Source organism: Eurypyga helias, unplaced genomic scaffold, assembly GCF_000690775.1.
Source record: "Eurypyga helias isolate BGI_N326 unplaced genomic scaffold, ASM69077v1 scaffold31480, whole genome shotgun sequence".
Lineage (NCBI taxonomy): Eukaryota > Metazoa > Chordata > Aves > Eurypygiformes > Eurypygidae > Eurypyga > Eurypyga helias.
Genome location: NW_010228176.1, coordinates 16933 through 29218, shown reverse-complemented (window position 1 = coordinate 29218; position 12286 = coordinate 16933). Strand labels below are relative to the sequence as shown.

Genomic DNA, 12286 nt, shown 5'->3' with positions numbered 1-12286 from the left:
AACCTGATGAACTCTTTTATACCTAAGGCCTCGAATTTCGTTCTTCTCGTCGGTAATCTGTGCGGTGCTCTGGTGCAACCAGTACAGTGCTGTATACGTGTAAGGGCTGACCCGTGTAACGGTTGGTGGGTCTGCAGAGACTTGCGGAGATTTCAGGCATGAGAACACCAGCGTTTGGCTTGTGTGACAGCAGCAAAGGTACTGCCCAGGACTTTAACCATAAGGACGCTGTCGGCAGGTAAAATCTTCTGAAATGAGTTGGTGCTTCCCACCTGTCTTTGGTAACAGGTGCTTTTTGCTCCTTTTTGCAGTATAACGCTGATATGTGCATGGACAGAGGGGTGGTCTCTGTGACCATTTTGGTTGTCTGTAACACTGACATTAAACCAGTTCAGTTAAACTGGACTTCAGACTAATGAAATTAGGAAAACTTGCACTTGTAGACAAAGCTGCAGTATCTAAGGTGAAATTTATGAAAGGGAAACCTTAGATATTTAGGTACCTAAATACATCAAGATCAGTACATGTACTGATGTGCCTGTACGAGTGAGGCACCCAGCGCTAATAAAAACTAGTAAGCTCTAATAAAAACCAAGAGGAACTGGGTATTTCGCTTGCTATAGATATTTTGGATTACATACTCTCTGCATCCTCAGGTATCTTTGGATAATCTTGATTTTGAGGTGCTATAACTCTGTGCACTCTCCTAGTAGTTCTAGTCTGACTTGTAAAGGAAGTGCTGGAAAGCAGAGAGGAGCGTGACTTTGTGAATTCGCCATCCTGTTTCTTTCCACAACAAAGAGCTTCCCTGTCTCATGTCCTGTGGCTTTCTTTGACCGCATACCGTACAGATTTACAGATCTATGCAGTGACTCCCATCCCAGACAATATAGATGTGCTGCAAATGGACCGCGTGCCCGATCGCATAAAAAGCTTTTACCGAGTCAACAATATCCGGAAGTTCCGCTACGACAGGCCTTTCCACAAAGGCCCAAAGGACAAGGACAACGAATTTAAGGTAGAAGTAGCAAATAAGCAGCGTTTAAGTGTTAATCTCTTCAAGGCAAATACTGCCATATTATTTCATGCTGATAGAGCCTTTCAAGTATACCATAGTAACTCAGACAAGTAACTGTTGATCTGGTGGTTACACACCTCTGTTACCTTGGTTCCCATGACAGAATTGGTGGTGAACCTTTAAAAATTAATGGCAATGTTGAATGTGTTGCTTTAGAGCGTACTGAATCCTGGCTTTGTTCTTCAAGTGACTCTCAGCCTGAGACGTGCAAAGAAAGTTAATGCTCAGGAGGTTAATATATTCCTTCTGAACTTTACCCCCTTGGCACCTGGAGTAAGAGTGCGGATGATGTGATGGTGATTCACTGAGTACCTCACATCCTCAATTACTCTTTGCAGAGCTTGTGGATTGAACGTACCACTCTGACCTTGACTCACAGTCTGCCTGGGATCTCTCGTTGGTTTGAAGTGGAGCGAAGAGAACTGGTAACATTCATAGTTCCTCTGACTGGGGTTTGAAATTATGAGTTACTGAGCACAAGGGGCAGGCAACTTAAAGTTCAGTTTGCTGAAATCTTGCAGGCTTAAAATGATGAAGTTTACCAGTGATTAAGTATGTCCTTTTTCTACCACTTCGTCTAAATAATTGCTGAGTGTAACCAGGGGAATTATGTGAGGGAACATGATAGTATAATGGAGAGAGTGCCAAAAAGATGGAATAATGGCCCTGTTGCCATGTCTTCAGTATACAGAAAAGAAGTTACGGCAAGTCAGTGAGCTGAAATACAGCATTGCCAACAGGGAAGTTTGTTAATGTAGCAAATTTTCTACAAAGCAGTAAAAACTAAGATTATTGAGCAATCCTAGAGTATCATTGCATTACAAGGAAGATAATAAAGCTCAGTGAAGTGTCCCTAGCATTAAAGTATTATTTTATTGCCTTTGAGGTTGAAGTAAGTCCTTTGGAAAATGCCATTCAAGTGGTTGAGAACAAAAACCAGGAGCTGAGAACGCTGATAAGCCAGTACCAACATAAACAAATGCATGGCAACATTAATCTTCTCAGCATGTGTCTGAATGGAGTGATTGATGCAGCTGTTAATGGGGGAATTGCACGATACCAGGAGGTAAGCCACGCTCTGCTGCTGAATTTGTACCAGAGTTTTTCAACGTTATTTCCATTTCTGTTTCAAAGAAAGTCTGACTAAATAAGATAAGAATCTTCCATGTACATTATCTGAATATGAGGTTAACCCCCCTGCCCCCCACTTGGTTATTCTGGATCGGTGCTGGGGTAGCCACACGTCAACAGGGGGACGGAAAGGTGGAGTTGGGATATCACAGTGAAGTAGGTACAGTTGACTGGGGTTTCTCAAGAAAGGAAACTTGGCTTGCTTGGAAATCCTCACTTGGCAAGCGAACGAGTGAAGCAGAGGGTTTTTTAGACACTGCTTACACTACAAATCCATTTTGCAGTAGCGGCAGTGGGACGCCTGGTGATCGAGACTGACTGGGCCTGTCATCAGAGAAAGCTGCTGATTTGTGCCACTCAGCCATCATCTCTCTAGCCGAATTTGAGACTCGCTGTAACCCTAAAATGATCGTATAGGCAGTACGCTATGTGGCATAATCTTGGGCAAGCTGATACTTAAATTCTGCATTGCAAAAGGTTTAGGGTGAAATACTGGAAAAAGGTAGCAGCGGTCCAGGGGTGTGGGACATTCTTCCCTACAGAGCTGTGAAAGGAGCGCTCGTCATGCTTTACATTAGTTATCACTTTAATCACTCAGTTCCTTTAACTTTAGGCAGTTATGTTAAGGAAACAATATAAAATTCCAATAACTGGATGATATGGGGCTTAGTGGAACTGCTCATCACTATCACGTGGGGAAACTTGGTCAGGTTAATGATTTGATGGAATCATCAAGGTTGCCAAAACTGTGCTGCAGCTTCACCTGGATCCCAGAGTGCTAAAAGGAGTAAAACTGAGCTTAATATATTTAGTTTTCCTAAGAATTTTTTTGGACCTTTTCCTCTCATCCTTTGACACCAAGTAACGATGAAATATCTTCCACTAAAGAGAAGGCTTGCTTTATTTTTTTTTAATTTTTTTTTCTACAGGCCTTTTTTGATAAAGATTATATCACAAAGCACCCTGGAGACGCAGAGAAGATCACGCAGCTCAAGGAACTCATGCAGGAACAGGTACTGGTTTTCAGATGCGAAAGAACATTGCTTTGGTGTCTGGATTCATCAGCAGTCAGCATAAACATACCAGGTCCAACAGATTCATTCAGAAGCAACGAATTTTGGTTGAGGGGGACCTGGCCAAGGAGTTTACGAACAAGCCATTCACCTTATGGGACGTGAGGTGAAGCTCAGCTAAAAGCACATTAATTTTGTTGTCTCTATATTAGCCAATAGACAGCTTGCCATGTTTCAAGCCTGCTGTTCATTTTTGGCATTCTGAATTACATTTTCCCAGTAAATTTCCAAGATAATCAGTCAGGAGAGGCCAGGTCAGGCTTGAGGTTAAACTGGCAGAGCTACATAGGAAAACCTAATGCTATTTATATTATCTGCAGTTTTATTCTTCCTTAGTGTCTCCATGAACCACCTTGGTAGATAAAGCTAGCTGGATGCTTTGATGGAGTGAAATGAGAAGATCGTATCCCTCTTAACTGGAAGTTTGGCAAGATATACCCCATTACACCATGTGTCCAAGCCTGAACAGAGCTGCTAGGCCTCTTTCTTCAACAAATCACTTAACTGCATTACAGATTTCCCATCTGTAAAATAAAGATAATGCTTATCTCCCTTCAATCCTCAAGAGGATGTTTGAAGATTAATTAGTTGTTGTTTGTACAGACTTTGGATCATGTAGGGAATTATATACGTCTTAAGCCTGCTATCAGTACTATTTTCTTTGATCTGAGAGCTTATATAATCTCATTCAGTCACTAATATTGTACGTTTGACCTCTGAAAAAGTGACCTTTAAAAATAAATACTGAGCAAAAGGGGGAGTGCCTATGGATGCCACACTGCCACTGTCCAGCTCAGTTACCAGAAACCCCTGCTAGAAATCTCTGTTGGCAGCTCTGACCCCTGACCTGACAGGGGGTGGAAGGAATTTTCTTTGTCACAATAAATTATCTGTGTGAGGACGTAATGCAGCTCACTCTGGAGAGAGCATCAATCTGCTATTTTTTTGCCGTTATCTCAACAGAAGTAATCCAACATGACAAAACTCTTTGTCTCACACTTAAAGTACTTTCACCACCCTTCACAGAGAGGGTGGTGAGGCACTGGAACCGGTTGCCCAGAGAAGCTGTGGATGCCCCATCCCTGGATGTCTTCAAGGCCAGGCTGGATGTGGCTTTGAGCAACCTGGTCTAGTGGAAGGTGTCCCTGCCCATGGCAGGGGGGTTGGAACTAGATGATCTTTAAGGTCCTTTCCAACCCAAACCGTTCTGTGATTCTATGATTCTACTTGGTGAAGTAATATGAGCTTGCCAGGTCTCTCCTAGGCTTGCTTAATTAGCAGCAGTCTTGTAAACGAACAGTGGCACGTTGCACAGTACTTCCTTGCACGTTGACAGAACGGCAGGACAGGCCTCTGTTCTCTCTCTTAGACACGATTTATTTAAGTTTGTGATGGATGTTTTAACAGGTACACGTCCTGGGAGTCGGTCTGGCAGTCCATGAGAAGTTTGTACACCCAGAAATGCGTCCCCTGCATAAGAAACTGATAGACCAGTTCCAGATGATGCGCTCCAGTCTGTACCATGTAAGCTGACAGCCGTTTTCCCCATTTTGGATTGTTCAGAGTTATGCTTAAACTTCCATCAGTTGCAGTAAGGTTCAAAAAAGAGCGGGGCTGATACAGCATTGATTGAACCTCCTGGATTGCCAAATTACCAAGATTTCTTGGGTTTTGTGCAAGAAGGAAGGCCTAGTACGTCTGTTAACTTAGCCTTTAATGTCAGCTAGCACTTTTAATGTTTGTGTGTTTTCTTACTGTATCACAAAACAATTGTAAAGCTTAATTTTCAGTTCCTGTCTTCCACAGCAGATGATGATGTGAAACAGGAAGAAAGACTCTGACATAAAGCATTAGAAGTTGAGTTCTTTGAAAGAACTGCTGTAGCTTGGAGTAGCATGACATGGATTAGACCCTCCAGAAGTGGTTTTGTATAGGCAGCGTCAGAAATTGCTGTTGGTTACTTTAGGCATCCAGCTCTGATGATCAGGACACGCACTATTATGGGTCTGTAGTTCCTGTGTTGCCGACAGAACTGGCTCCAGAGTGTGGTTCTTACCACCTGTTGCAAACCAGAAATGCAAATCTCATCCTCCAGAAATGATGCCTTTCCTCCTGTGTGAGCCCCGCTGTACGTTGGTATTCTCTGCCAGCTGTACTTGAGGCATCTTTGCCAGGCGGGTCTCAGAAATCATAGAAACATAGAATCATAGAATGGGCTGGGTTGGAAGTGACCTTAAAGATCATCTAGTTCCAACCCCCCTGCCATGGGCAGGGACACCTTCCACTAGAAGGTGTGGAATTCTTCTGTGGAAATCTGCGGTGCATTCCCCTCTTCCTGCCGTAGTGAAACCTTTTTGGACACCTAGACGCTATCTTGAACGCTCTCACAACCAAACTGAAGGATACCTTCTAGAATGTAAAAGTATTATTTGAGGTATGCGTGTTGGCGCTTCCCAGCTGGAGTATGTGTGTTCTAAGGTAGCTCCTAGTGTGAAAGCTTTTTCCTACATTCTTAGGAGTGAACACCATGCAAGGATGGCCAGCAACAACGGCACCGTAATTTTTAAATAGGGCCTTTCTCTTCCAACGCAGATGAGATCCATACAGGTCACAATTTCCAGTTTGAGTTCAGTACCTTTCCTGGGAGTTTGGACAAGATCTCTATTTCTGAGTCCACATTTATTTTTTTAAAAATGTAGGGGGCTGTAATTTGGGCCACACTATGCCTGTATTTTCCTCCCAGGTTCCTGACAGAGTGGCTAGAAAGTGTCATTGGAAATAAACAGAGAATAGGGTTATAAAGCACTGAAGCTTTATATCCTTTTTTATCCTGTGGAAACAGAGAACTACTGAGGATAAATCTAGAGAACACGGAAACAGATCAGGATTCTCCTGAGAAGAAAACTTGTACTTCCCATGACCAACCTAGCTAACATGTGTTTCCTTCGCAGGAGTTACCCGGTTTGGATAAGCTGAGCCCGGCCTGCTCTGGCGCTAGTACACCGCGCAGCAATGTTGTGGTTTCGCATGGACCTATGAGCCCAGAAAGCATAAAGATGGTCCATCGACACAGGTACCCTGGTTTCTGCTGCTGAAATGTCTAGGATCTCTGCACCCTGTTGCATTAAGCGTCAAGGCCCTAAGAAGTGGTTAACAGTGCTGCAGGAGCAGGCTGAGTTTTGGCCTAAGTGTCTCGTCTTCATTCAGTGCTAAATGTTAAAGTTTGATTGAGGAGTGGAATCAAAAAGTTGAGAAATCCAATTTACAGCAAATGCTAAATACCTCCAGGTGTTTCTCTGTCACTGTACTTACTGCAGAGGCCACTCTGCAGCGTCAGTCTGCCTTTGGACGTTCCAACTTCTCCTACTTCTGTTATGCAAACAGCAAATAAATGGGTCCCTTGCTACCATAAAAGGAAAACTGTAATGCTTGCTTTAGAACCCAACTCAGTATGGACCCATTTTTATGGATCAAAAAATATTGGCATCATTGTTTTTTATAATTCTGATCAAATCAGAACCCAAATATAAGATAAGCTGCCAAGGTGTGGTGATAAGAATACCAAAAAATGGCTCAGCCTTCACAGAAACATCTGAAAATGGGGATGCTTATTTAAACTGAACACTCATCTATAAAAACTGAGAAAATGACTGAGGATAAAAATTGGCATTTTCAGGGCAAAACAGTGTTTTTGTATCCAGCTGAAATTGCCTCTTTGAAAATGTACGTATCCATGCCAGCACGAAAAACAGCGACAGGAATGTCCCCGAAGTTACGAAATCGTAATTGTTTGTCTGTGTTTATTTGTCGTGGTGGGTCCACACAGATTAGCTGTTTCTAAAGCCTGGCATGAAAAGCTGCGGAAACTTGGTCTTTAGTATGTGAAACTAGGATGATGGCATTGTTTTTACTACTTGAGTAGCTTTTACACTACTTCAGTGGCTTGGCAGTTGGCGTCTGGGTGAGACAATTTTTTTCCTCAAAATTCCTCACTTCGTAATGCCTTTTTTAGTTCTTAGGGCAAACCAGGGAGATTCTGTAGTGTCAAAAATATATATTAGTGTACGTGATTCAGAGTTCAAATTAAAAATTAAATTACTGAGTGAGATCAGGGTGCAGCCTGCACACCAGCTGGGCTGCATTCATTTACTCTCAGCTACAGAGTTGCCTTCGTCTGCACTGCTGAGGTCCCAGAGATGCAGTATGGAAAACTGCATTTTGACCTCTGGGTCTCGTGCTTGGCTTCCTTTGGAATGTTTTTTTAAGCAGCTCCCACTCATCGTACTTCAGCATTAAAAACAAGAGCAGTTTCACAAAGTTCTGTTACAAACAAAACTAGTATGCACTCAGCGTCACGGCACGGTGTTAACCTGCCTTTGGCTTCTGAAATTCATCCTACATCCTGTGTTGTCACTTACTGTCACTTCTTCACCCTAATGATGCCCTTGTTCCGTCTCTTTTTATTCCAGCCCACTGAACTTGCTTGGTTCAGTCCGACACTCCTCCTCCTCTCTGTCGTCCCACACCTCCAGCGAAACTGGAAACCTGGTGATCCTGACGGACAGTTCTGTGGGGGAGACTGCAGAGGACATGTACCACATGCAGGTACAGCTCCAGCACGGCCCAGAGCGGTGGTCGGAAACAGCGCTGAACGTGCTCTGGGGGGTTATGCTCGGGAGGAGCTCACCTCTACACACGCTTCGTCTTCCCGCGGTGTTTTTCTCAAAGAACTGTATAGATAGAATCTAACCCTGCTCAAGAAAGGTGACAGAGTAATTAGCCAGGTTTACTGTGGGAAGAAATCTTCTCTTTTGTACAGTGAAAAGTTGCTACTGTGCTCCAAGATCATACTGTTGCTTTCCAAAAGTCAGATTTTAGTTGACAAGTTCTTTATCCGGCCTGTTCCACATACGCAGTCAGTGTCGCTCCTGGTTTGTGGGAGGGTGACGGGAGTCCCACAGTCCCGAGCACAGACCGGCAGTGGCCTGCACTGAAGCTGTTTCCTAGACAGCGGCTGCTGGGTGATCTGAGACAGAGAAGTATCTCACGCACTGATCCGCTCAGTTCTCTTGATGATTTCTCTGCCTCCTGCAGCTTGTTTACCCCAACTCCAGGTACCAAGGCTCAGTCACCGACGTCTCTGTTTTATCCTCGTCCCAGGCTAGCCCTTCCACCTCAAGCCTGAGCTCTACTCACTCGGCACCATCCCAGATGATTAACTCTGCCCCTTCCAGTGCTCGAGGTAAGAACGGAGGGACCCAAATGAAGGGTTAAGTGCAGGCGGCCCCTAAACCTAGCAGTATTAATGACTTACTGGTAAAAGACCACCCACACTGAAACACACCCCTCTCTTGGAGCTCTAAAGGATTCTTCAAAAATTATTTCTTAAAAAGATGTTTTTCTTTCTCCAGAAATGCATTTAATCATCTTTTTTTTCCCTGCAGTATTTGGAGTGTATCTTTAATACATGCTGGTTTCAGGCAGTTGAATTTCATAACGATTTCCATTGTTCTGTCACAGAATTGTGGCAGGCAGTCTAAAGGAGAACAAGAACAGTTGTCGGTACAGTACTTAAAAGACAGAGATCATGAAGACAAAGGCAAAAAAACCCATTTTACACATTTAATGAAATTATGGCACAAAAAAAGACGTAGCAGAAATGTGTGTACACAAAAGCGTTTGCATACAATGAATGCTGACTGATAGGAATGTTAAGGACTGGAGTTAAAGGCGGCCTTCCCTGATGGGAAATGCTCCAAGAAAGGAAAAATGTAAAAAGAGACTCCAGGGGTACTCATGTTGCCTTTGCTGTTACAGTAGCTGGTCTTGATGTTGCTAATCATTTTCTTCCCAAACCTCAGAGCTGCAGCAAAACCACTCCATGCAATCTCCTGACTTTGGTAACTTCAAGTTTTTCCTCCTCTCGTTTTGGATTCTCAGTTGCAGGTTCACAGATTTCTGTAAGTCTTTTCACAGGCATCTGAAGGAAGTATCCAGGATTACAGTCAGAGATAGAGGCTGATAATTAAACCTTACCCCCTTTTCCCATACAGGGGACATACCCTTATGGACAGAGAATGCAGCTTGGGGCTTTTTTGCTCAATCTTGCAGTAAAATCTTAATTGACAGGGTGTGGTGAGGACACAGATGCATCGAAGTGATTTAACTGAAAGATCAGATGGCGTAGGAAGGTGAAAAGTGAACAGCTTCAGATAAAGGCACATAGTTTTGCTAATTACCAAAGGCTGGGAGGAAAATAACAATTGAAATAGCAAAGTAACCAGGTAAAACTGGTGCAATGGGAAAGGGGAGATAGAACGGAGTACAGGGCTATGATGTCAGGAAGGCCTCCTTAAATGGGTGTGCCTCAGCTGGCATGCGAGGCTGAATCTTTTGGGGGATCTGAGGGGGTTTGGTGCCCATGGTGTTTCACAGTGTGCCCAGTGACAGGCTGTGCCAGTCTTTCTGAGCTCGATGACTTCACAGCATCACCAGCTTCCCTCTTCACTGTATTCTTTGCTGTTGCTTAGAAACCAACGTGATGAATGCTACCAAGGGTATGGTGCCGGCAGATGAGCCACCAGCACCTCCCAGCGATGAGAACCCAACAGCGTTAATGACCACAAATGAGGGAACCAGGAGTAATGAGTTTGCAAAATATTTCGTCTATCTATCCGTTTTATTCTTCACTCGCACGAATGTGTTTTGATAGCCTGTGGTGCATTTCTCCTCTGCTAGTTCACGTTTGAGTTAGGTGAGCACAGCATTCAGACATCACCCACTGATGCTGGGATTTCACATCCAGTAAAGTCCCAGGTGCTCTCTGTGTTTCACAGTGTGCAAGTCACTATCCTGGTTATTATGACACCGCTGCCTGGAATGGAGTTGTTCATAACGAGATAAAGCACTTACACTTAAGTTCCACTGTGGTAATACAGCTTTGTTTTTCTCCTTGGTGATTTTTCCTTTTGCTTTGTTTTTCAACTGGGTGAATTTGATGCTTGTGAAAATGAGAGACCAGTATCACTGGCTGGAGCAAGGTACTTCACAAACATTACATGTGCAGCTCTGCCAATGCACCTCTATCCTTTTTTCTTTTTTTTTGGTATTTATTTATATTCTTTTTAATTTAGTGCTGGTGAAAGGTGCTGGATTGACAACACTGGAGGCTGAAGCCCTCTATTTATCCACAGAACAGATACAGCATGGGCGGCAGCCGTGCAAGCTTCCCCACGCTGCCCCCACCAATGTGCCTCATCTCTGTCCTGGAGGGACCACCTCTAGAGGTGAGAGGATAGTTCAGTCACCATGACCCATCCAATCCCTGGCCTTTCTGCTGAGACTGCTACGATAGTCACGATGCTACAGTAACTGCTTTCAGACAGGAAGTATATACGAAGGCCAACGATTCATTTCGAACAGGCCACCTAAATTTATCAACTTGGCATCTTTGTTGCCTGTGGCTTTAACCTGAGCACGGTTATCTACCATTTCTAGGTTTGTGTCAGACGTTTAAAGGCTTCTCTCATTGAATCAAATGTTAATGTAGAGGTGAAAAACCACTATCCTGTTATCCAGATACTTATACCACCTTCTCTGTGTAACTGCAGAGTCCTTGCTGGAGCTCAGCTACCAGCACTGTGCTGAGGAGATGGGTATCTTCATAATATCGATTAGTTCCATTAGTGACCAAAAGCACCCATGCCCATTTGTAGCAAGGATCCGACAGGAATTTCAATCCTATTGCTAATTCTCCACTTCCAAAAAATTACCCTTTTATTAATGTTTGAAACAGTGACACAAGCAAATTATTTGGTTTGTCCAAAGAAAGTAATAAAGCCATTCATCCAACATTTTGCTTAAAAGATAGCCATCAAGACAGTAGATAAATGATTCGATCATATCACTGGATAGCAGCAAACCTCACACTAGTTACAATATACGCAAGTCAGAGCAAAAGTCTTAAACAGACTTGTAATCAGAATACAGGAAGAATTTTCTGATTCTCTTGTTAGTGGCAGACATTACTGGTTAGTCTGTGTTTCAGATCAGCAAACGCATCAGTTTTCACCTGGCTTCACCCTTGTGTAGCTTCTCCCCTGTCAGGAAAGAAACACTGTTCTTGTATGGAGGATCGATAAGAAATTCAGAGTTTGTTTTGGCTTCATCTGAGGTGACTCATGAGGCGCTGCTCTAACCTTAATGGAGTTAAAAGATTATGTAAGCCAGTGTTCATTAAGCAGAAATTGTAATGCAAAAAAGGCCTGGAAAGAGCTGGGAGTGGGTTAGGCTTTTTCAGTAATTTCATTTAAAATATGATTGGAACCCCTCCGATGCACTCTAAAAGCGATTCCCACTTGACACTCGATGACTCACCTCCGAAGGCATCCCTACACATCCCTCAACACAGCCCCCTGTAAAAGGTGTAGAAAATAAGTCCCAGTGTCTTATTTAGCACTTGGCAAGAACCCGTGTACTTGCATTAAAAACTTCCTACTTAAGGCAAAAAGTTACGGTTTGATGCAGGAGCGAAGTGTTTGCATGACAGTAATGTAAACGACAAATCAGGAGAAAAGATTCATTGAGTTTGGGATTTAACTACATTAATTTTCAGTTTTCATTCCTTAAAACTAATACTTGTCACAAGTGGATTAACACTTTCACCATTTAAAAAGAACAACTACCTCTGGCTTCAGCCTAGGTTGTTTTCTCCCATTAACAGTGCATACAGTGCTGCACACATCGAGTGTACCGAGCTGCAAGCCAAAAGGAATAGGCCCCAGTACCTGCTGCAGCGTTTTATACGTCCACTGGCTGCTCTGGAAGCTTTTTTTTAAACCTTGTTTTTTTAAGTTTTGCCAGTCCCTGAAAGGAGCCTCGGTGACTGTGCTCTCTATCTGTCCAAAGCAGCAGGCCTGATTACTAAAACAGCAGTTGCAGCCACTGCTCTTGTGGCCCACATTTCAGAGGTAGCAGTACCTAATCTGTCTGCAGCTGGGATACT

The 12286-nt window shown here is 43.5% G+C and overlaps 1 protein-coding gene across 1 annotated transcript in view; it reads left to right on the top strand.

Annotated features, from left to right (window-relative positions):
• DOCK3 (dedicator of cytokinesis 3) overlaps window positions 1–12286 on the top strand; it is a gene marked incomplete at its 5' end in the record, with an annotated part of 55516 nt that overhangs the window by 34970 nt on the left and 8260 nt on the right. Inside the window, 8 exons of the mRNA XM_010158707.1 lie at window positions 852–1018; window positions 1417–1503; window positions 1965–2144; window positions 3139–3222; window positions 4690–4806; window positions 6234–6355; window positions 7752–7887; window positions 8377–8524. Of these exons, the coding sequence (XP_010157009.1) occupies window positions 852–1018; window positions 1417–1503; window positions 1965–2144; window positions 3139–3222; window positions 4690–4806; window positions 6234–6355; window positions 7752–7887; window positions 8377–8524 (1041 nt within the window). The remainder of the gene's footprint in view (window positions 1–851; window positions 1019–1416; window positions 1504–1964; window positions 2145–3138; window positions 3223–4689; window positions 4807–6233; window positions 6356–7751; window positions 7888–8376; window positions 8525–12286) is intronic.